Source organism: Dipodomys spectabilis, unplaced genomic scaffold, assembly GCF_019054845.1.
Source record: "Dipodomys spectabilis isolate Male_0828 unplaced genomic scaffold, ASM1905484v1 ptg000207l, whole genome shotgun sequence".
Taxonomy (NCBI): domain Eukaryota; kingdom Metazoa; phylum Chordata; class Mammalia; order Rodentia; family Heteromyidae; genus Dipodomys; species Dipodomys spectabilis.
Window position 1 is genome coordinate 11,193,394 of NW_024870884.1, and position 24,364 is coordinate 11,217,757.

At 39.8% G+C, this 24,364-nt stretch overlaps 1 protein-coding gene across 1 annotated transcript in view; it reads right to left on the bottom strand.

Annotated features, from left to right (window-relative positions):
* Positions 1-4,069: 4,069 nt before the first annotated feature.
* The window catches only part of Ppa1 (inorganic pyrophosphatase 1), a 28,721-nt gene continuing 8,426 nt past the window's right edge, over positions 4,070-24,364 (bottom strand). Inside the window, exons 4-11 of the mRNA XM_042696341.1 lie at positions 23,617-23,736; positions 19,107-19,193; positions 17,311-17,437; positions 11,391-11,518; positions 10,455-10,540; positions 7,977-8,046; positions 6,466-6,508; positions 4,070-4,417 (exon numbers count right to left, since the gene is read on the bottom strand). Of these exons, the coding sequence (XP_042552275.1) occupies positions 4,386-4,417; positions 6,466-6,508; positions 7,977-8,046; positions 10,455-10,540; positions 11,391-11,518; positions 17,311-17,437; positions 19,107-19,193; positions 23,617-23,736 (693 nt within the window). The 3' untranslated portion in view covers positions 4,070-4,385. The remainder of the gene's footprint in view (positions 4,418-6,465; positions 6,509-7,976; positions 8,047-10,454; positions 10,541-11,390; positions 11,519-17,310; positions 17,438-19,106; positions 19,194-23,616; positions 23,737-24,364) is intronic.

Sequence of the window (24,364 nt, forward strand, 5' to 3'; positions counted from 1 at the left end):
CACTATCTAGGTAGCATAGTAGATAGGAGCTCAGGCGGGTCTGGGCGGAGAGAGGTAGGGGCCAGTTGTATGGCTAAACTGTAGGGCAGGGAGGAGCTCAAGTCTGGGTGGAGCTGAGGACCAAAGGTGGGCATAATGCTTACACCTAGGACCTTGGCAGTGAGTGAAGTCCTTCTTGTTCTTCTCCTCCAGCCCTGTGGTGGTGGCATCACCTCTGGGCACTGGGAAAGACAGAGTTCAAGGGCTAAGCAACTTGACCAGCTACCACTGTCAGGCCTCTTTGTTTCCCAAGGCTATAAGGAAAAATACAATCATGTGCTGCGTGGAAAATGGGTAAAACGCTGGAAGAAAACAAAATAAAAGGTGGGAAGGTGGCTTAGTGGTAGAGTGCTTGCCTTGCATGCATGAGGCCCTGGGTTGGATTCCTCAGCACCACATAAGCAGAAAAAGTTGGAAGTGCTGTGGCTCATGTGGTAGAGCACTAGCCTTGAGCTGAAGAGCTGAGGAATAGAGCCAAGGCCCAGAGTTCAGGCCCGCAACCAACAAAAAAAAGAAAACAAAGAAAACAAAATAAAATAGTTGGGTGCTTGCCTGTTAAGAATTAGTAGAAAAGGGCTGGGAAGGTGGCTCAGTGGTAGAGCGCTTGCCTTGCATGCCTGAGGCCCTGGGTTTGATTCCTCAGCACCACATAAGCAAAAAGAAAAAAGCCGGAAGTGGCGCTGTGGTAGAGTGCTAGCCTTGAGCTGAAGAGCTGAGGGACAGTGCCCAGGCCCAGAGTTCAGGGCCCACGACCAGACCCCCCCCCCCCCCCCAAAAAGAAGAATTAGTAGAAAAGTAGCCAATCAGGGACAGCTTGCAGATAAGCTGATAAACCAAAACTTGCCAGACAATAAAATGGGGGCAGGGGGCTACAAAAGAATGAGGAAGGATAAAAGAATGAGGAAATAAGGATGGGACTGTATATATTTGACATCACAACCTTACAGGAATAGAAAGGGGAACCATAGGTCAGAAAGCCATCTAATTCTCACTAAGGTAAGGCCAAGATAGTAGATTGTGGTTCAAAGCCAGCCCGGGCAGGAAAGTCTGTGAAACTCTTATCTCCAATAAGCCACCAGAAAGCCGGAAGTGGCACTGTAGCTCAAGTGGTAAAGCGCTGGCCTTGAGCTGAAAAGCTGAGGGACAGTGCTCAGGCCCAGAGTTCAAGGCCCACGACCGACAAAAACAAAAACTATTTCGGGGCTGGGAAGGTGGCTCAGTGGTAGAGTGCTTGCCTTGCATGCACGAGGCCCTGGGTTCGATTCCTCAGCACCACATAAGCAAAAAGAAAAAAGCCGGAAGTGGCGCTGTGGCTCAAGTGGTAGAGCTGAGGGACAGCGCCCAGGCCCAGAGTTCAGGCCCCATGACCAGACCAAAAAACAAAACAACAACACAAAGAAGATATACAGGTGATAAACACATGATACATGTTTCACATCACTAGCCTTATAAAAATGCAGATTAAAACGTTGCTGAAGCTGGGCCAAAGCCAGCCTGAGCAGAAAAGCCTCCATGATACTCTTATCTACCATTAATCACTCAAAAACTGAAAGTGGAGCTGTGGTTCAAAGTGGTAGAGTGCTAACCTTGAGCAAAAGAGCTCAGAGACAGTGCTCAGGCCCTAAGTTCAAGCCCTATGACTGACAAAAAACCTTTAATGAGATATCTCTGGCACACCTAACAGAATAGCTAAGTGAATCAGTGGAGAAACCAAATCATACATGACTACACTCGTACACTACTTTTGCTGATATAAAATGGTATAGTAACCCCAGAAAAACAATTTCATAGCTTCTTCCAAAATAAAACATCCAGCTGCCATATGCCCAGCAATAATTACACTTCCAGAGATCTGAGAGAGTTATATTGACACAAAGGCACATAGACAAATGTTTATAGCATCTTCATTTATAATAGCCCCACCCAAACTGAATCAGCCTAGATCTCCTTCCACAGGAAATGGTACATACCATGGAATAATACTCAGCAACAAAAATGAATGACTAAACTGGCATAGTGATACATACCTGTAATCTCAGCATGTGGGAGGCTGAGCTAGGATCCAGGCTAGTCTGGGCTACATAGTGAGACCCTGTCTCTAAAACCGAATAAAATGGAAGTGGCGCTGTAGCTCAAGTGGTAGAGCACTAGCCTGGAGCTGAAGAGCTGAGGGACAGCATTCAGGCCCAGAGTTCAAGCCCCACGACCGACAAAAACAAAAAACAAAACAAACAAAATAAAACCTAATAAAATGAATATACTAATGATACATACAATAGCTTGTGAGTTAAAAATAAGAGAGAGATGGGATGGAGGGAGAATGATAGAGGGAGACTGGAAAACATGAGAGGAAATGTCACAATGAAATCATTCCTTGTTTTTTTTGGTTGATCATGGGGCTTGAACTCTGGGCCTGGGAGCTGTCCCTGACCTCTCCAGCTCAAGGCTAGCACTCTACCACTTGACCCATAGTGCCACTTCCTGCTTTTTTTTGTGTATGTGGTACTGAGGAATCAAACCCTGGGCTTCATGTATGCGAGGCAAGCACTCTACTACTAGGCCACTTTCTCAGCCCTGATTTTTTTCTTTCAAGAACATTTTTGAAATGACAAGTTTCTAGGAAAACAAAGGACAGATTTATTAGTTGCCAGAGGCCAAGGATGGGGCATAAGGAAGACACAACAGGCCGGAGTTTGATTAACCAAGGGCCATAAAAAGGACCCATGTACTATTGGAAGAAGTCAGTGTCTGGTAAGACCCTAGGTGATTAAACTTTGAGAAACATCAGTGGGGGCTGGGAAGGTGGCTCAGTGGTAGAGTGCTTGCCTTGCATGCATGAAACCCTGGGTTTGATTCACCACTTAAGCAAAAACAAAATACAAAAAACGGAAGTGGTGCTGTGGCACAAGTGGTAGAGTGCTAGCCTTGAGCTGAAGAGCTGAGGGACAGAACCTAGGCCCAGAGTTCAGGCCCCATCACCGACAAAAAAAAAAAAAAGAGAAAAGTAAGAAAAATATCATATCAAATTACTAAATGCAACTTGACCAGCTACCACTGTCAGGCCTCTTTGTCTCCCAAGGCTATAAGGAAAAATACAATCATGTGCTGCGTGGAAAATGGGTAAAACGCTGGAAGAAAACAAAATAAAGGGTGGGAAGGTGGCTTAGTAGTAGAGTGCTTGCCTTGCAGGCATGAGGCCCTGGGTTGGATTCCTCAGCACCACATAAGCAGAAAAAGTTGGAAGTGCTGTGGCTCAAGTGGTAGAGCGCTAGCATTTAGTCCTGGTTGCAATACTATGCTGTACCCTTACAAAACATTAACTTTTGAGGAAACTAATCAAGGTGTTCAAGGAATGTTTTATATCTAATAACTACTCTAATTCTAGTCATGATTTGATTTAGAAAAATCTAATATTTATGATAAACCATAACATGGTAGCATTTTTTTTTTTTTGGGTCCAGTCGTGGGGCCTGAACTCTGGGCCTGGGCGCTGTCCCTTAGCTCTTCAGCTCAAGGCTAGCACTCTACCACTTCAGCCACAGCGCCACTTCTGGCTTTTTTCTTTTTGCTTATGTGGTACTGAGGAATAGAACCCAGAGCCTCAGGCATGCAAGACAAGCACTCTACCACTGAGCCACCTTCCCAGCCCCAGCATTTGTTTTTATAGAGAGAACTGAGCTTGAGGTTACTTGTCTAAGATTACAGAGCTAATGAGAAAGTAGGCTGGGATTCAAATTCAGGTCTGTACAGCTTCAAAGGCATGGACTTATCACAGAACTATCTTGAGACAACTGTCATTCTTTCTGCTAAAATGAAAGCAATAAAGAAACTTTTGCTTTAGCTTGGGAAGCCAGGCACTAGGCAAAGGAACCAAGACTACTATAAGGGTTTCATTCTAAGATTCCTACAAACAATGAGTTTTAAAGCTAAATATGAAATTGAGTAAGATCACTAGTAGAACACCCCAAATTACCCACATCTGATTAGTAATATTAGTTTCAGAATAAGAAAAAAAAAATCTTAAACCAAGTTTCAGCAAAATAACTTTATTTCCTAACACATGGTACACACGTACACCTCACCTGTGCTCCAATTGCACATCTGTTCACAAATGACTTCCAAACCACCGCTGCCCCCACAGCTAAGATGTACTAAGTTACCTTAGTTGGCATATGTAAAATGCCTCTAGACAGAACATTCTGAATAGATTGGATTGGGTCACAGCAGAATTTGCATTAGTCAGATGAGTCTATAAATTTAAAGCTTTGAGAAGCTACTACTTTTACTTCTAATACTTCCAGATGAATAGGATGCAGAAAATCAGCTTGTACTCCAGAGAAATTGTATCAGTTTTTCTGGTGATGGAACCATTTATCCACTGTAACCAAACAACAGAAAAACAAATTAGAATCCCCATTACGAACCAAAATTGTCAACATATAAGTGCATTCATTTTAGTGGACCCTACTACAGAGAACTTAAAGCAAACTTAAACTTAAATGTAAAGCTGCACCCTAGCAAAACAGTTTTTGTCTGGGCCACAATGTTTTTATCTGGACTTCACTTTTCTTTGTCAGTACTGTGGCCTCAAGCTCTTGAGCAGCTTTTTCTCTCACAATTAGTGCTCTACAACTTCAGCCATGCCTCCAGTTCCAGCTTTTCTTCTGGTTAATTGAAGATAAGAGTCTTGAGGATGTGTCTGTATCTGCCTAAACTGTCTTCACACCTTAATGTTCAAATTTGCCTTGTGAAAATTAAAAATGTGTTTGACTCTAACTATCACTATTCCATAATACTGTGAAATATGTGAAATTTATGTAATCACCTAATCTCAATTAAAGAAAAAAAGTGAGAGAAGGGATGGGTTAAGAGAGATGGATGACAATGTTGTCAGACACTTTGTACTCATATACTGTTTTGTTTTGTTTTGGTCCGTCGCAGGGCTTGAACCCTGGGCTTGGGAGCTGTCCCTGCGCTGTTCAGCTCAAGGTGAGCGCTCTACCGCTTGAGCTACAACACCACTTCCGGTATCCTAGTGGTTTATTGTTGATAAGAGTCTCATGGACTTTCCTGCCCGGGCTGGCTTTGAAACATGATCCTCAGATCTCAACCTCCTGAGTAGCTAGGATTATAGGTGTGAGCCACCAGTGCCCAGCTAGAATGGGAACTTTTTTGTATAACTACTTAAAGATTAAAAAAAAAAAAACCCTCAATGTTCAGATCTCAGCCTCCTGAGTAGCTAGGATTATAGGTGCAAGTTGCTGATGCAGGGCTCATCTTTCTTACATTAACTATAATGCAATTAAAAAAAATTTAAGTGACAGACTCCTTTCTTATCAGAAAAACAAAAAACAAAACAGAGATTCTTAAGATCTAAAGGGGGAGAAAGCTGTTTTATAGAGTTATCTACCCAGACTTCAAACATTGTGGTTACTGCTTGGATCTCAGAGTGATAGGAAGTGGCACTGAATACAATCAATCTGGAATGTTTCTCTGTTCCTTCCTTTTCTTTCTCCATATATTACATGGTATATCAAAATAAACACACATACATAAGCATGGAGCATATTATGTCAAGTGACATAATTCAGGTACAAAAAGACACCTACACTTATTATATGTGGAACACTTGGACATATAAGAATAAACAATGGAAAGGTGCTCTTAAGGGTCTAGGGAGTAGGGACAGGTAGACCAGGAAAAGGGAGATGCTGATCAAAGGGTTCAAAGCTGCAATGAGAAAGGAGAAATAAGCCTTATGGATTTTTAGTACACAGGATGCTGACTATATTAAATAGCAATACATTGTCCATTTCTTTTGTTAGTACTTTGAACTGAACTCAGGGCCCAGTGTGTGAGAGTCTCATATTTTGTCTATTTCTTTGACGCAGGGGATTAAGCTCAGGACCCAAATACAATAAGCACAAGCTACATGCTCAGCTCCACTGCATATTTCAAAATGGCTAACACATTAGATTTTTAAAGTTCACTACACATAAAAAATGTGAAGTAACAGATTAGCCAGATTTAATCATTCTAGATATTGAACATCTGTGAAAGTATCACATTGTACTCCATAAATATATCATTATTTTTCAGTTAAAAAAATTTTTTTTTGTCAGTCATGGGATTTGAAGTCTGGGCCTGTGCACTGTCCCTGAGCTCTTCAGCTCAAGGCTAGCACTCTACCACTTGAGCCACAACACCACTTGTGGTTTTCTGGTGGCTTATTGGAGATAAAGAATCTCACGGACTTTCCTGCCCAGGCTGGCTTTGAACTGCAATCCTCAGATCTTAGCCTCCTGAGTAGCTAGGATTACAGGCATGTGCCACTAGCACCCAGCTTCAGTTAAAAAAAATTTATATGCACATTTAAGTTTCCAAACAAGTCATTTCTAATGTAATTTTACTAGACTCTGGACTTACCATCTGTTGGTACTGTGCATGCAGATTCACATGGGGGTGGTAACTAAAATGTTAAAATATATTCATTAGTCCTAGGGCAAAAAAGCTAAAAGTGTACTGGCAAAAAAAAAGAGTCTAGCATTGTAGTACACTCCCATAATCCTAGAATTCAAAAGGCTACAACAGAAGAATAGAGAATTTGAGGCCAGCCTCAGCATCATAGCAAGATGCTCTCTCAAAACAAAGAAGACTATCTGACTTTTTATGCTCTAAAAATAACTTATAACATATAGGAACAAGGAGGGTGTGCTCCACTGCTCAAAGATATTAACAACTTAAAAGTTCTTTACTTTTAAGAACCTATAGAATAATTACTACAATTTTTTGAAATAAAATATAAAAATTTATATATAATGATTCCATATATACAATATATACACAAATGCAAACCGTTTTCTCATTGAAAAACTATGATAATTAACACTAGTTTTTCCCTTTCAGTTTTTCTTACTCATCTCAACTTTGTCAGGACACATATGTAAACAATGATGAATCTGAATGTACAAGGTTCACCAATAAAGTTGTCTTTTCCTATACCCTACTTATAAGGCAGGAAAAAGTCAGAATTCACTCTGGGGTGCTCAAATCTTGCTTCATGCTGGGGCACATTCTTAGACCAAGATCATGTTCTTAGCTTCCTGCCAAAGCTGGACACACACGCACGCACGCACGCACGCACGCACGCACGCACGCACGCACGCACGCACGCACGCACCTAACACACTGAGATGTAGTCTCTTGGGCTTTTCTGCCTGGTCTCATCTAGAACTTCAATCTTCCCAATCTCAGCCTCCAATGTAGCTAAGATGCCATGCATATAGCACAGTACCCAGCTATTGATTGAGAGAGGCTTAGGGAACTTTTTCTGCTCAGGCTGGACTCAAATCATGATCTCTTAATCTAGTTTTCCAAGTGGCTAGGGTTACAGGCATAAGCCACTGTCTCTGACTTCTGTTTTTATTGCTTACATGAAAATAATTTTTAGATGATTTAATTATATCTTTTGGTTAAGCCCAAATCAGATAATTGTACAGAGACAAAACTGTTGCTCTTATAGACATTTTACTATTTCATATCAAAGTCTTTTCTAGTGTTATAAACCATTACTGCAATGGTACCCTAAAGTTGGTAATTTCCTCGGCTGTTTCAAGTACATTCCAATGGGTTCCCTTGTTGAAAACCCCTCAAAGTGGATAGACATTTGGGTCACTCAGTATATTCTAAAATCAATTTGACTTTTGACTTTTACAAATTATACGACTTTGTTTATGACTGATTGATCAGGGCCACTCAGCAGTTCCTCTCCTCAGTCTAGTGCCTACTTATATGTGCTACGTGTCCTAATTTCAATCCTTTGTACAGAAATATGTACACAGGAGGTACTCAAATATTTGTTGAAAGTACTTCCTCTCCCATCTAGCAGTGTATCTTTTAGTCATCCCATTCTCTCATTAAAGGAAATGAATACATACAGCATCCACAATGGCCTTGGCAGCATCAGGATCACACTTGAAGGGGCTCTCAGACACTGTTGTATTCATACTATGGAAAAAATCCCCAAGTGAGTGGTCATGACAAAACAACAACAACAACAGCAATAACTACAAGTCTCTCTTTTTCTGTGTGTGCTAATTAGTATTGGTATTTGAATTCAGGGACTGGGCTCTCTCTCTTAGCTTTTTCACTTCAGTTTTTTTTTTTGGGTGGTTAACAGGAGATAGTCTCATGGACTTCCTGCCTGAGCTGGCACTAACTGTGATCCTCAGAATTACCCACATAAGTCAACAGTGTCTGGCGAAAATACTAAACACGTGATCTTTAAGTTGGGATGAATTGAAAGCTTGTTCACCTATATTAAACGTTCGAATTGATTTTAGCAAGGTACATATATTCTTTTTTTTTTTTTGCCAGTTCTGAGGCTTGAACTCAGGACCTGGGCACTGTCCCAGAGCAATTTTGCTCAAGGCTAGCATTCTACCACTTGAGCCACAGCACCACTTCCAGCCTTTTCTGTTTATGTGGTACTGAGGAATCAAACCCAGGGCTTCATGCATGCTAGGCAAGCACTCTACCACTAAGCCACCTTCCCAGCCTAGTACATATATTTTTATGACTCAGCTATTCAACAGTTAGTTAGCAAGTTCAGATTTAAAAATCTGAGATCTCTCTATAGTTCTCATTGAAAGAGCTGGGAAAGCAAATTAAAGTAAGAAACACATCTTTCCTAGTGGAAAAAAAAATCAAAGCAACCACCATAACAAATCCTGTCTCTATTAGTGCTGATCAAAGATTTGAAATATGTATTTCTGGCTGTAACTGGCTGCAACTGTGAACTGTTTGGCATTTCTGCAAAATAACTCAGCAAAATATACGAAAAAATCTTTAAAAACTTCATAGGCTTTGATAGGAAAATTCTGCCTCTAAGACCCCAAGATTGAAGCAACATCTATGAAAATATTCACCATATGCCTATTTCAAAAACTGGACATAATTCATTATAATCAATATACATAATTAAAATAATTTGAGGATATGGATGGGACTGAAAAAATGGGCAAGAATGATGGAAAGTGTAACATTAATCAAGATGCATTGTACTTATAATCTGATTTGTTGAACCGAAATCCTCTTGTACAACTACTTAAAATTTAAAAATAAAAAATAAATAAGAATCTTGGAAGAGAAGACAAAAGAAATTAGACATAATTAAAATGTCTAACAAGAGGAATGATTAAAACACTTTATCTAGGGCTGGGAGTGTAGCTTATGTGATAGACTAATTGCCCAGCAATGCACAAAGCCCCAGAAATTAGACATAACTAAAATATCCAACAAGAAGGAATGATTAAAAATACTTTATCTAGGGCTGGGAGTGTGGCTTATGTGGTAGAGTACCTGCCAAGCAATGCACAGGCCCCAGGTTCAATCTCTAGTACTCAAAAACAAAACGGAACAACAACAACAAAAATCAATGAATCAAGTCATACACAGAATGGAATGTTATGTAACATTATGGAGAGATGCTTATAATACAATGTTAAATTTAAAAAGCATAAATTGTGCATAATATAATCCTAAAAAGAGGTAGGAGCTGAGAATGTAGCTTAGTGGTAGAGTGCTTGCCTAGCATGCATGAAGCCCTGGGTTTGATTCCTCAGTACCACATAAACAGAAAAAAGGGTCTTAGGGCTTTGCACATGACAGACAAATCCTGTATCACTGAGTTTATCCCAGGTCCTAACCCACTTTGTGGTGTACTTGTATTTGAACTTGGACCTTACACTTGCTAGGCAAGTACTCTACAATTTGAGCCAAACCTCCACTTTCAGCTTTTTGCTGGTTAATTGGAGATAAGAATCTTAAAATCCTCAGATTCAACTACCTGAGAAACTAGGATTATATATAGGCAGGACTACTACAAACACCTGGAACTTAGCTATTATTATTATTAATAATATTATTATTATTTTGCCAGTCCTGGGGCTTGAACTCAGGGCCAGGGCACTGTCCCTGAGCTTCTTTTCCTCTAAGCTAGTGCTCTACCACTTGAGCCACAGTGCCACTTTGAACTTTTTCTGTTTATGTGGTACTGAGGAATAAAACCCAGGTCTTCATGCATGGTAGGCAAGCATTCTACCAATAAGCCATATTCCCAGCCCATAGCTATTAAATTATTTATATCAAGAATAGCATCCTGAAACTCAGAGCCTTTCCCAATTATTCTCATATAGCTCTCACTCACTTGATGGCTTTGGTCTGTACTTATTCAGTGTCTTACAGGCATTTTTAAGTTGTTTATGTATTTCCCTTCCCATTTACTTCAGCACTAGCTGACAAACCAGTTCTTTTCTAAGCAAGAGTAATAGTAAATAGCATTTTGTGGTTGCTAAAACCTTTGATGCAAACAGATCTGTTTTATGTGTTAAACACAGAGAAACATTACAACTTACCAACTGATTCCTTTTCCATCTGTTTTCTTAGTCACTAATGCTTTCCAATAGTCATGAGTGCTTTTAATAATATCAACTGCAAAGGCCTATAATTTGAAGAGAGAGGCATTACAGTGATAGATAAGTGATCTTTTTCTACTATCAATATTTCCATAAAGTCTGATATTTTGTCTCTTTTCAATCACTTCCTTAAAAATAGGAGAGAACATTTTTTTTTCCTTTTTTCTTTTTGCCACTCTGGGGCTTGAACTCAGGGCCTGAGTTCAAGGCTAGCACTCTACCACTTTAGCTACAGCATCAATCCTTGATTTATTTATTTTTTTGGTCGGTTGTGGAGCCTGAACTCTGGAGCCTCAGCCCTTCAAGCTCAAGGCTAGCACTCTACCCACTTGAGTCACAGCACCACTTCTGGTTTTTCTGCTTATGTGGTGCTGAGGAATCAAACCCAAGGCCTCATGCATGCAAGGCAAGCGCTCTATCACTAAGCTACATTCCCAGCCTGAGAACTTTTTTTTTTTTTGGTGCGTTGGTCACGGGGCTTGAACTCTTCAGCTCAAGGCAAGCTCTCTACCACTTGAACCACAGTATCACTTCTGGTTTTCTGAGTGGTTTATTGGAGATAAGAGTCTCACAGACTTTCCTGCCTGGACTGGCTTTGAATGGTGAATCTCAGATCTCAGCCTTTTGAATAGCTAGGATTATAGGCATGAGCCATGAGAATTATTTTTTTAAAGACAAGAATTTCACTATGTAGCCCAGGCTATCTTCAAACTTCTGATCCTCCTGCCTTTGGTTCCCAAATATTGGGATTACAGTAGTATATATCAAACACAGTAAGGACATTTAAATAAATAAGTATCTATAGAATTTTATGAACTTTGATGGGAATATGGTCAAATTTTAAGTATTAACACATAGTTCTATATGACATATTACCTTATCTTTAAATTCTGCATTGAAAGCAAACTCATTTTCTGGTTTTCCATCTGGAACCTTGTACCTTCTAAACCAGTCCACAGTCGCTTCTAGATATCCAGGTTTCAGCCGTTCAACATCACTAATATCTAAGGAAAGAACAAACACATTACCTGATATGTAAGTAATTATTTATGCATCGAGAAAGCTATACATTGGATCAACAAAAAGTTCAAGATAATATTGGAGCTGACCTGCTTGTTGAAAAGAGAATCCCATGTAAGAAAAAGAAATCATCTAGTGTGTCAGACTAGTTCTGACATTAAATATCAGAGGAGCAGATTAGTATGACAGTAACTGCTATTAGGGTAACTGTAAGGAGAAATGAAATAATTGAGGTGAAATAATGAAATTAGTTTGGTAAGCATGGATAATTCCTATAAGAGTATAAAATACTAATGAAGCCAAGTAGACACTATTTCAGAGAACCACATGCCAATTACATACGAATGGACAGGAAAACATACTAGCTGGGTGCCAGTGCCTCATCCTTACAATCCTAACTAATAGAAGGCTGAGATCTGAGGACTGAAGCTTGTAGCCAGAAAAGGCAGAAAAGTTTATGAGAGTCCATCTCCAATTAACTAGCAGAAAGTTATGCTGGAGGTATGGTTCAAATGTTAGGAATACAAGGCTTGAACAAGCAAACCAAGTGAGAGTGTAAGGTCTTGAATTCAAGCCATAGTATTAGTACAAAGGGAAAAAAATAGACGAGGCAATACCCGTCGGCTTCAAGTTTTATTTTATTTTTATTGTCCTGGGGATAAAATGGAGGGTCTTGTCCATGCTATTGAAGCACTTTACCACTTGAGCCACATCCTCAGTCAATGGGTAACATTTTATTTTTTTGTTTTAAGTTTTTTATTGTAAGGATACTATACAGAGGGTTACAGTTACATGAGCAAGGTAATGAGTACACTTCCTATTGAACATTGTTACCCCCTCCATTGTTTTCCCCCTACCATCCCTTTCTTCCCCGAGGTTCTTTTTTTTTTTTTTAATAGTGGTTAAGTGATTACATAATTTCCCAAATTTCACAGTATTGTGGAATAATGATGCTCATTTATGGTCACAAGTTCATTCTAACTTTCCTGGAGCAAATTGTCTATCACAGTCTATAACATATAACAGTGTACACTATACACCTTACATGTGATCAGCAGCATGGGGATATTTAGTAGTGGTTCGACCAGATGAGTGGGAGTTCTTTGTTTCTTAAGTCCTGTTAGTTTTGTCTTATCACCTAACATTTTGGATTTAGCATCTACTTATCAGGGAGACCATGTACTGTTTGTCTCTTCGCTCTTGGCTTACCTCGCTCAACATGATTCCTTCTAGCTCCATCCAGTTCCCTGCAAATGCCATATTTTGTCATTTCTAATGGCTGCATAATATTCCATTGTGTATAGATACCACAATTTTTGTTTTGTTTTGTTTTTTTTGGGGGGGTCCAGTCATGGGGCCTGAACTCTGGGCCTGGGCGCTGTCCGTCAGCTCTTCAGCTCAAGGCTAGTGCTCTACCACTTGAGCCACAGCACCACTTCTGGCTTTTTTCTTTTTGCTTATGTGGTACTGAGGAATCGAACCCAGGGCCTCAGGCATGCAATGTTAGCGCTCTACCACTGAGCCACCTTCCCAGCCCATAGATACCACAATTTTTGGATCCATTCATCTGTGGTGGGGCATCTGGGTTGTTTCTATATCCTAGCTATTGTGAACAGTGCTGCAATAAACATGGAGGTGCACGTGTCCTTGTATATTGGTTCCTGTTGTTCAGGGTAGATGCCTAGAAGTGGTATGACTGGGTCGTAAGGGAGGTCAATCTTTGGTTTTCTAAGGACCCTCCAGACTGCTTTCCAAAGTGGTTGTATAAGTGTACATTCTCACCAGCAGTGTAATAGAGTTCCTCTTTCTCTGCATCCCTTCCAGCATTTGTCGTTGGCTGATTTGAGGATGTGGGCCATTCTGACTGGGGTAAGGTGGTATCTCAGGGTTGTCTTTATTTGCATTTCCTTCACCACCAGGGATGATGAACATTTCCTCATGTGTTTCATTGCCATTTTTATTTCTTCATCTGAGAAGTCCCTCTTTAGTTCCCTTGCCGATTTAGTAATTGGTTTGTTAGGTTTGGGAGGGATTAGTTTCTTGAGTTCCCTGTATATACAGGATTTTAACCCCTTGTCTGATATATTGCTGGTAAATATTTTTTTCCCAATTAGTTGGTTGTCTTTCTAGCTTGGTTGCGATAGATTTAGCTGTGCAGAAGCTTTTTATTTTAAGGTAGTCCCATTTGTTGAGTCTCTCTCCAATTTGTTGTGACCCTGGGACTCTGTTCAGGAAGTTCCTTCCTGTGCCTATTAGTTCAAGTGTCTCTCCTACTCTGTCCTGCAGTAGTTTTAGAGATTCAGGTTTAATGTTAAGGTCTTTAATAATGGGTAACATTTTAAACTTGATAATTTAGGTATCTCTCAACTCCAATGAGTTAGTTTTGGCCAACAGAAAAGCCAAACTACTGTTGGATGTAAACAAATAAAAGACACAGCACTAAAAAGTCAATCATGAAAGGGGAATACATTCACAGCAGGAGTTAATTTATATTTGTACAACTTGGAATAGTCTGGCATGTGGTATACATTTGTAATCCCAACACTCAGGAGGATAAACTAGGAGGATCTTAAATTCCAGTCAATCTAGACTATAAAGTAAGACCGACTTCTTTCTTTCTCTCTTTCCTTCCTTCCTTCTTCCTTCCTTCCTTCCTTCCTTCCTCCCTCCCTCCCTCTTTCTTTCTTTCTTTCTTTCTTTCTGTCAAGGCTAGTAACTTAGAACTTGAGCCACCGGGGCTGGGAAGGTGACTCAGCGGTAGAGCGCTTGCCTTGCGTGCATGAGGCCCTGGGTTCAATTCCTCAGCACCACATAAGCAAAAAGAAAAAAGCCAGAAGTGGTGCTGTGGCTCAAGTGGTAGAGCGCTAGCCTTGCGCTGAAGAGCTGAGGGACAGCGCCCACGCCTAGAGTTCAGCCCCCACAACCGGACCAAAAAAAAAAAAAAACAAAGATGGCTTTGGTCCAATTTGTGATCTATGTAGTTAAATGATATGCTTTCTATTATAGTATTGCTAAAGTATTGAAAACTTAAGAGTGAATCAGCATATTTTTCAACACTGGTACATTTCAAAGAACTTAGGTACCAACTGGATGTTTAGTAATTCTTTCCCTAGCTACCTAAAGTTAGCATCAGATTCCACAAACTAAAGGCCTTAGTCTCAGAAGGCCAGGGACTGAATAAATAAATTCAGAAATACAGGATGATGTATTTCTGACTCTGTAGCTATAACTTCAAGTTCCCAACTCCATCATTCTCTGTTTAGGTTCATAATCTCTAGAGCAGCTCACAGAACTGAGCAAACAGTATACTGGTTTATCACAAATGACACAACTGAACAGCTAATGGAAAGAATGCAAAGGGGACAAGCAATAGATGCTAAAAGAGGCAAGAAAATGCATTCCCCTACCCCAGAGACTCTAGAGATAACTCTACTGATACTGATTTTAGAAGACTAATGTAATACTTAGATGGAGTAGAACATTAATTAGAAGCAACCAAATATAAGAATCTTGATAGAGCTAGGGGTGTAGTTCAATGGTAATGTGTGTGCTTAGCAAGCTTGAGGTGGGAATTTAATCCAAAACACAAAAGTAATTAAGTAGCTAATTGATTAAAATGAAAAGAATCAAGACAAATGTCATAAAATGTAAATAATCAAATTATAGACCATACATTTATGGTTAATTAATTTTCAACAAGGATAAAAGATAATTCAAAAGGGGAAAGTCTTTCCAATATATGCTCTTGTGACAACTGGATATCCATATACAAAAGAAAGAGGTATATTCCTATTTAATGCCACTTAGAACAATTTTTTTTTGTTGTTGTTGGTCATGGGGGCTGAACTCTGGGCCTAGGCACTGTCTCTCAGCTCTTCAGGAGAAGGGTAGCGCCCTACCACTTGAGCCACAGTGCCACTTCCAGCTTTTTTCTGCTTATGTGGTGCTGAGGAATCAAACCCAGGGCCTCATGCATGAGAGGTAAGCACTCTACCACTGAGCCACCTTTCCAGCCCCACACTCAGAACAATTAACTAAAAAAAAGATCAAAGAGGACTGAGGATGTAGCTTGTGGTAAAGCATTTGTCTAGCATGTGCAAGGCCATGGATTACAACCCCAGCACTGTAAGAAAACAAAACAACATAAAAAAAAATTTGATCAAAGACTTCACTGCCAAAGTTAAATAAAAGTCTTGGAAGAAAACTTAAGTTTAAATATTCATGACCTTGGATTAGGCAATCATTTCTTAGTTATACTACCACCAACAAAACACTATAAACAAAAGAAAAAAATAGATACAACTATACTTCGTGAAAAACTCCCATTGGGAAGGCTATAATCAAAGATAATTTACAAGAGCCAGTAAGGCTGTGGGGAAATTGGAATCCACATGCACTGCTGACAAAAAGGTAAAATGGTATAACTGCTTTGGAACATAGTCTGGCAGCTCCAAAAGTTAAAGCCTTTCCATTGACTCCAAAACTCTACTCTTAGGTATATGCCCAAGAGAATTAAAACATGTCCACCCAAAAACATGTATAGGAAGAATCACAGTAGCATTTTTCATAGTAGCTCAAACAACCAAGATGTATATTGCTGATAAACAGAAAAAATAATATGTGCCATATCCATATCTGGCCTGAAAAAGCAACACCGATATACTCTGTAACACAGATGAACTTTGAAAGTGGCCAGACACAAAAGACCACATATTATACAAGACCATAGACATGAAATATCTAAAACAGGCAAATCCAAAGAGACATAAAGCAGACTAGTGATGGCCAGGATCTCAGAGAAGGGATAGGTAGTGCTATGAACTAGAAGGGTGCACATTTTGGAAAGTACCACAAATGAACTGTATACTTTAAAACAGTGAATGGTGAATTTTAATGTTATGTGAATTTTGTCATTAAAAACAAGGGAGCTGGGCACTGTTGGTTCACACATGTAATCCTAGCTACTCAGGAGGCTGAGATCTGAGGATCTTGGTTCGAAGCCAGCCTGGGTAGGAAAGTCACTGCAACTCTTAGCTCCAGTTAACCACTCAGAAAACTGGAAGTGGCAGTGTGGCTCAAGTGGTAGAGTGCTAGCCTTGAGCACAAAGAGAATCAGGGATAACACCCAGGCCCTGAGTTCAAGCTCCACACCCAATCAAAAAAAAAAAAAAAAGCAAAAAAACAAAACATGGTAAGTGAAAGCTAACATAGAGAAGGGGTAAAAACAATAAACTCAAACTACCAACTTTTTTCCCCCCTGGAATAACGAGTTATTTAGTTAATAACCTCAAGAAATTTTTTGTCAGCTACCTTGCTTCTCCACTCTAAGGCAGGGACTTATAATTTATTTTTTTCTTTTCTTTTTTTTTTTCTTTTTTTGTCAGTCATGGGGCTTGAACTCTGGGCCTGCGCACTATCCCTCAGCTCTTCAGCTCAAGGTGAGCGCTCTACCACTTGAGCCATAGAGCCATTTCTGGTTTTCTGAATGGTTTATTGGAGATAAGAGTCTCATGGCTTTCCTGTCCGGGCTGGCTTTGAACTACGATCCTCAGATCTCAGCCTCTTGAGTAGCTAGGATTATAGGCATAAGCCACCGGTGCCTGGCAATATTACCTAGCAGGACTTACAATTCTATCATTATAGGATAAGCCTAAAAGGACTTTTAGCCTGTATGTGTGGCTCAGGCTGGAGAACTCAGAGGTAGACCCTAAGTTAAAATCCCAGTACCACCAGAACAACACAAAACAATTAGATTCCAGTCTTCTGATATTCTTACCATTGTAATTGGCTGCATCAGGATCATCCATATTAATGGCAATAACTTTCCAGTCTGTTTCTCCTTCATCGATCATAGCCAATATGCCCAAAACTTTCACTCTGATTATCTCACCTCTTGCACATACCTAAGATTCAACAAACACAGTTAAGGAAATGTCTCAGAATGAAATTTGGAGATGAAAATTTTATTTGGTGATAGTAGGAAATAAAACTGTCAAATTTCTATACATTTAAAGATAGTTCTTGAAGCACACTTTCAAAAGCTAGACAAGCATATGCTTCATTAGTACTATTAAGATGGAAGATTGGTGAGGGGATTGGGAGGAGGGAAAGAGGAGAAAAATGAGGGAGGGGGTAACAAGCTAGACAAGAAATGTAATCACTATCTTACTCACGTAACTGTAACCACTCTTACATCATCTTGACAATAAAATTAAAATTAAAAAAAAAAAAAAAGGAGTCTCAAATACTCTGCCCAGGCTGGCTTTGAATCTCAATCTTCCAGGTCTCAGAGTCCTGAGTATCTAGGATTACAGGGAAGAGCCACCAGCTGGTTCCACATTCCTTTTTTTTTGGGTCCGGTCGTGGGGCCTGAACTCTGGGCCTACGCGCTGTCCCTCAGCTCTTCAGCCCAGGGCTAGCGCTCTACCACTTGAGCCACAGCGCCACTTCCGGCTTTTTTTCTTTTTGCTTATGTGGTGCTGAGGAATCGAACCCAGGGCCTCAGGCATGCAAGGCAAGCATTCTACCACTGAGCCACCTTCCCAGCCCCTGGTTCCACATTCCTAATGTGAACTGTTTACCATTTATCTTATAGAAGACCCTGAGTCAGGCCAGTCATAATGCCTAGTCTGTCTTAAAAACTTTGACTTGAAGTGGCACTGTGGCTCAAAGTAGTAGAGCACTAGCCTTGAGAAAAAAAGCTCAGGGACAGCACCTAGGCTCCACAACCAACCAACCCCCCCCCAACCCAAAACAAAAGTCAACAACAAAAAAACAACTTTGACTTAAGGACTGGGACTGTGGCTTAGTGAAAGAGAACTTGCCTAGCATGCATTAGGCCGTGGGTTTGACCATTAGCCTAACTCCCAACAAAGCATAATAAAATGAAACAAAAAAAACTTGAGTTAAAAAAAATAATGACAACTTTGGTTTTAATTGTTTTTTCCTGACCCTAAGAGAGATATAAAGATATAATGAATCAGAATCTCATAGTAGCCCTACTTCATAGAGGAATCCCTACCATAAATCTCCAAGCAAAGAGGTTATTTGGCTTGAGTCAGTTCACAGGTCATACCAAACCCTTCTGCAAGGGTTATCTCATGCCAATTTGAAATGTGCTTCCAGGTACTTTTACCTATGGACTATTTATCTGTCTTCTAAAGTAGTACAGAGCATGTCTCCCTGTTCAACCCTATATATACATGCACATTTTTCCAGCCTAGGCTTGAAAATGACAATTATGAATGCTTAGAATGAAATCACCCAGAACCATTATTATTTCTGTAATATTCATAGGTTTTATTCACAGTATTCTTTTTTTTTTTTTTTTGGGTCCGGTCATGGGGCCTGAACTCTAGGCATGGGCGCTGTCCCTCAGCTCTTCAGCTCAAGGCTAGCGCTCTACCACTTGAGCCACAGCGCCACTTCCGGCTTTTTTCTTTATGCTTATGTGGTGCTGAGGAATCGAACTCAGGGCCTCTGGCATGCAAGGCATGCGCTCTACCACTGAGCCACCTTCCCAGCCCCTTCACAGTATTCTTACGCTACAGAAAAGATGTCAGATTTCATTACCTTGCTTCCAATTTCACAAACATCAATTGGGTCATTGTCACCACAGCATCCAGTATGTTTGTCATTGTGACCTGGGTCTTCCCATGTCTAAAAAAAAAAAACAAGGGTTACATCATTCCTATACATTCTGGTGACAAAGGGGATCTTGGTGATGGACAAAATCCAGTCAATCTTTCTACAAAACTATAAATTGACCTATTTTTTCTCATTTTTAAGTTCATTATGTTTAAGAATCTTAATTATATATAACTATTTCAATTAAATGCTATAGCTTAACTAAATTTAAGATTGAAAACAATGATCTTATTTTTAGAACAACAACAATAAAACCCAAACTACACTGGGTGTGGGTGCATAAGCCTATAATTCCAGCACTCAGTAGGCTGAGGAAGGAGTATCTGAGTACCAGGCCAGTTTAGACTAAATAACAGGATCCTATCACATACACATACACATACATACTCACTTCTCTCTCTCTCTCTCTCTCTTTCACACACACATATACACACACACACATACACAGTCAATAAACAAATAAAGGTTGCCAGTTGTTCAAACTTGTAATCCTAGCTACTTAAGGGGCTGGGAAAGGAAAAGAAAGGAAAGGAAAGGATCTCAAGAATCTATGTCAATAAGGTAAGTTGGGCATGGTGACACATGCTTGTCATCAGGGCTACAAATGGGAAGTATACAATAGGCAGATCATAGTCCATAGAATCTGTCTCAAAATAAATCAGTGCAAAAAGGACTGATGGTGTGGCTCAGCAGCAGAACATATGCTTAGCCTGCATGAGGCTCTGAATTCAAAACCCAATTCAACCAAAATAACAATAATAAAATAGCAAAAGAAAACTGCTCAGTGGCTCATGCCTATAATTCCACTATGGGTTCAGTGAGGGGAGCATGCAGTTGGCCTAACAAGAATCTGTCTCAAAAAAACAAAACAAACAAACAAAAAGAAACAAGGCTGGGGCACTAGTTAGCATTACTACTACTACTAATGCTAACTACTCAAGAGGCTGAGATCTGAGGATCAAAGTTCAAAGTCAGTCTGCAGGAAAGGTAATGAGACCCTTATTTCCAATTAGCCACAAGGAAACTGGATATGGAGCTGTGGCTCAAAGTAGTAATGTGTTAGCCTTGAGCAACAAAGCTCAGAGACAGTGCCCAGGCCCTAAGTTCAAGCCCCATGACCAAAACAACAACAACAACAAAAACTAAGGACTGGAAGGAGAGCTGTGACTAAAGTGATAGAGCACAAAGAGGCTCAGAGATAGTGCTCAGGTCCTTAGTTCAAGCACCAGGACCAAGATCTGCAAACAACTAAGGACTGGTTATGTAAAGTATTCTTAAATGCACAAGGCCCAGGATTCCAATCTCCCAACCAAAAGGAAAACCTTTGAACTCTTCCGGGCACTTACTATTTTCTACTAATTAGCTTTTCTTTATGGCCAATTTCTAAAACACAGACTAGAAGCTGTGATACTAAAATGGAAATATGTTCTGATGTTAAAAGCATTGATGTTAAAAGCTGGCCAGGAGCCAAGACTGAAAAGTTTAACCAGGTTTTTCTGAAGCTTAAATGACTGGTTTTCCTTCCTTGCTAAATTGCAAAGCAGAATCCTCCCAAAACATCTTACAAAAGAACTGAGGCTGTGTTTGCCAGGAAGCTAGGTTTAAAATGCTGCTATTGTTCAGGTTTTCTCCCCAGTCAGAATATTCTTATGACTTGAGTTTCTTTGACTCATCAGGAGTGAAGGAAGAAAGATAAAAGTGAAGAAGGATAAAGGAGGACTCACAAAGCCAACAAACAGTAAGACAGAACAAGCTACAGAAGGGTAAACATTTCAGTGATGTTTTCCCGTAGGGGCATACTTCAAAGCAAAATACTAAATCAGAAGTACAAGGCTAAGTGCTGTAATTAGGCAGAAAAATGACTTTGTGATTACTCACAAGCTTAGATCAATTTGACCTATATTCTAATAGCTGTTCCACAAGAAAATTCTACTTAACAATTTCACTTAATGGAGAATAAACAAAGCACTTAGAAACCAGAAAAAAACTAAATTGAACATGTAGTTTAGGTACTACAGCATTAGCCTAACCAAAACAATTAAACAGGTGTGATTCTAGAAGAATCTTCACTCAAACATGAAATAAGAACCTGCTATGACAACTGATCATTGTACTTGAGATAAAATGGTAAGCAATTCAGCTCTCCTTCCAACTCCAGGCTTACCAACACTTTTGCCACAAAGAGCTCTACTTCAACAGGAAGAAATCAATTACTATGTGAAATGCAGAAACTAGGTGCTTTATTCTATAATAACTATACAAACTCAGTATTAATTTATATCTCAAAAAGGAAAAAGGACACACAGGGGAAGGGAGGATGAGAGAAAGAAAGGGAAGAAGTGTGTTTGATCAGGGCACATTGTATATGTGTATGGAAATGCTACAATGAACTCTCCACCCTGTTCAAATAATATATTAATTTAAAAAAATCTTTGAAAATAGAAAGAGACATGTACATCTGGCTCCAAACACCAGGTTTTTGTGTTGTTTTAGTTTTTTTATTTACAAGACAGAAGCTCACTCTGTAGCCTAGGCTCCCCTGAAACTTACAATGTAATTCAGGATGGCCTCAAAGTCTTCTTGCCTCAATCTGTCAAATGCTGGGATTAAAAACATGTACCACATCTAGCTACAAATCAGTTCTTTTTCTTTGGAACTCTGGGTCTGAGCATTGTCATTGAGCTCTTCAGCTCAAGGCAAGCGGTCTACCACTTGAGTCACAATGCCACTTCCAGCTTTTTCTGCTTATGTGGTTCTAAGGAATGGAACCCAGGGCCTCATGCATGTGACACAAGCACTCTACCACTGAGCTATTTTCCCAGCTCCCAAATCAGTTCTTTCAAACACTACCATACACTCTCTTAATAAAATTTAGCACTGTGAGATACCACCTCACCCCAGTTAGAATGGCTGTAGTCAAAAACTCTAATAACAACAGATGCTGGAGGGGATGTGGACAGAAGGGAACCTTACTGCATTGTTGGTGGGAGTGTAAACTTGTTCAACCACTTTGGAAAGCAATATGAAGGTTTCTCAAAAGACTCCACATAGAGCTCCCCTATGACCCAGCAACTCCACTTTTGGGCATTTACCCAAATGATCACAAACAAGGCCACACTAAAGCTACCAGCACGATTGTTTATTGCAGCATTATTTACCATAGCTAAGATATGGAACCAACCCAGATGCCCCTCAGTAGATGAATGGATCAAGAAAATATGGTATATATACACAATGGAATTCTATGCCTCCATCAGAAAGAATGACATTGCCCCATTTGTTAGGAAATGGAAAGACTTGGAAAAAATTATATTAAGTGAAGTAAGCCAGGCCCAAAGAAACTTAGGTCCCATGGTTTCCCTTATTTGCAATAACTAGTATATGTCTGAGTCAAGCAGAAAAAGTCAGATAAGTTGATGTTAGGGAAATGAACCATAAGATATGCATTCAAATGTTTTTTTTTTCTTTCAGGTGCTTGTTTCTAACACATTTATAAGATTATTTCTTTGTTGCTTTGTATGTCCCTCCCCCATGGTATAATTTGTGGAGGGGAAGTGAAAAAACAAATCGTTTAAATAGGGATACAGGTGGACCCGTTGCAACAATGAGATGTACAAGTTGTTATGTGGAAAAATGAACTTTACTACTTTGGTGGGGGGAGGGAGGATTGGTTGGGGGGGCAAGGGGAGGATGGGAAGGGATGAGAAGGGGAAACAAAGAAAGAGGCTACAATGCTTGATAAGAAATGTACTCATTATCTTGCCCATGTAATTGTCACCCCTCTGTACAGTATTTTCACAATAAAAAATAAAATAAAATTTGGCACTGGATCTATAAATAATCTCTCTCCCTCCCTCTCTCTCCCTCCCTCTCCCTCTCTCTCTATATATATATGTATATATATGTGTATCTTACAACGAGTCCACAGAAAAAGAAACATTTCAGAAAAGAAACCTCCAAATCTGAGCTTAAATATTTTTAATCTAGCCTTTCTAGTTATTAAAAAATTCATTAACCAGAGCTAATTACCCCTTCCTATGTTTTAAAAATCTATAGCAAGCTGGGAGCCAGTGGTTCATAACTGTAATCCTAGCTACTCAGGAAGCTGAGATCTGAAGAATGGGGTTCAAAGCCAGCCTAGGTAGGAAAGTCTGTAAGACTCTTACCTCCAATTAACCAATAAAAAGCCACAAGTGAGGCTGTAGTTCAAGTGGTAGAGCACTAGCCTTAAGCACAAAAGCTCAGGGACAGTGCCCAGGTTGAGTTCAAGCTCCAGGAGCAGTGTGTGCACACATGTGTACGAACAAGCACACATGAGCACACACACACAAATCTACAGCAAACATTATTTGCAGGTATTTAAATCTTTTGACCATCAGCTAAGGTCATTTTTAGTAGGCGATAGTACATTTTCAACAAGTGTATAAAGACATACCTGAGGGATGGCACCATAATTCCAGATATATCCTTTATATGGGAACAGATTTGCAACATAACGCAGTTTTCCTTTTTTTACATCTTGCTTAATTGGATTTAAAGGGTCCTTGGTAGCAATCTGAAATGTTATTTCAAATGGTTACACAGCTGCATATGAAATGGAATATACTTTGGTGTGGCTAAAAGCTTGCTTGAGGAGGTATACCAACTACTCAGGAAGGGCAGAAGAGCATTTATTAACATTTATGTACTGCAGAAAGTGACAACTACAATTAGCTGGAATAAATCCTAGTATTGGAGAAATAAAAACATGAAGGTTTCTTTCTTTTTTTTTTTTGGTCTGGTCGTAGGGCCTGAACTCTGGGCCTGGGGCGCTGTCCTGCTCTTCAGCTCAAGGCTAGCGCTCTACCACTTGAGCCACAGTGCCACTTCCGGCTTTTTTCTTTTTGCTTATATGGTGCTGAGGAATTGAACCCAGGGCCTCAGGCATGCAAGGCAAGCACTCTACCACTGAGCCACCTTCCCAGCCCGCATCAAGATTTCTATTAAACAAAACAAACATCTAATTTCAGTTTTCCTTTAAAGCATTTAAAATTATCCAAATACCCAAGTCTACTGTATGCAAATATGAAAATGTATAAAACAAAGTTCAAATGATATAAAATGTGAAATAGTGATTAACAAAAAGGCAACTATGTCAGGTATCATCAGGAAAAAAAGCTGAACAATGAGACAAAAGTTTCAAT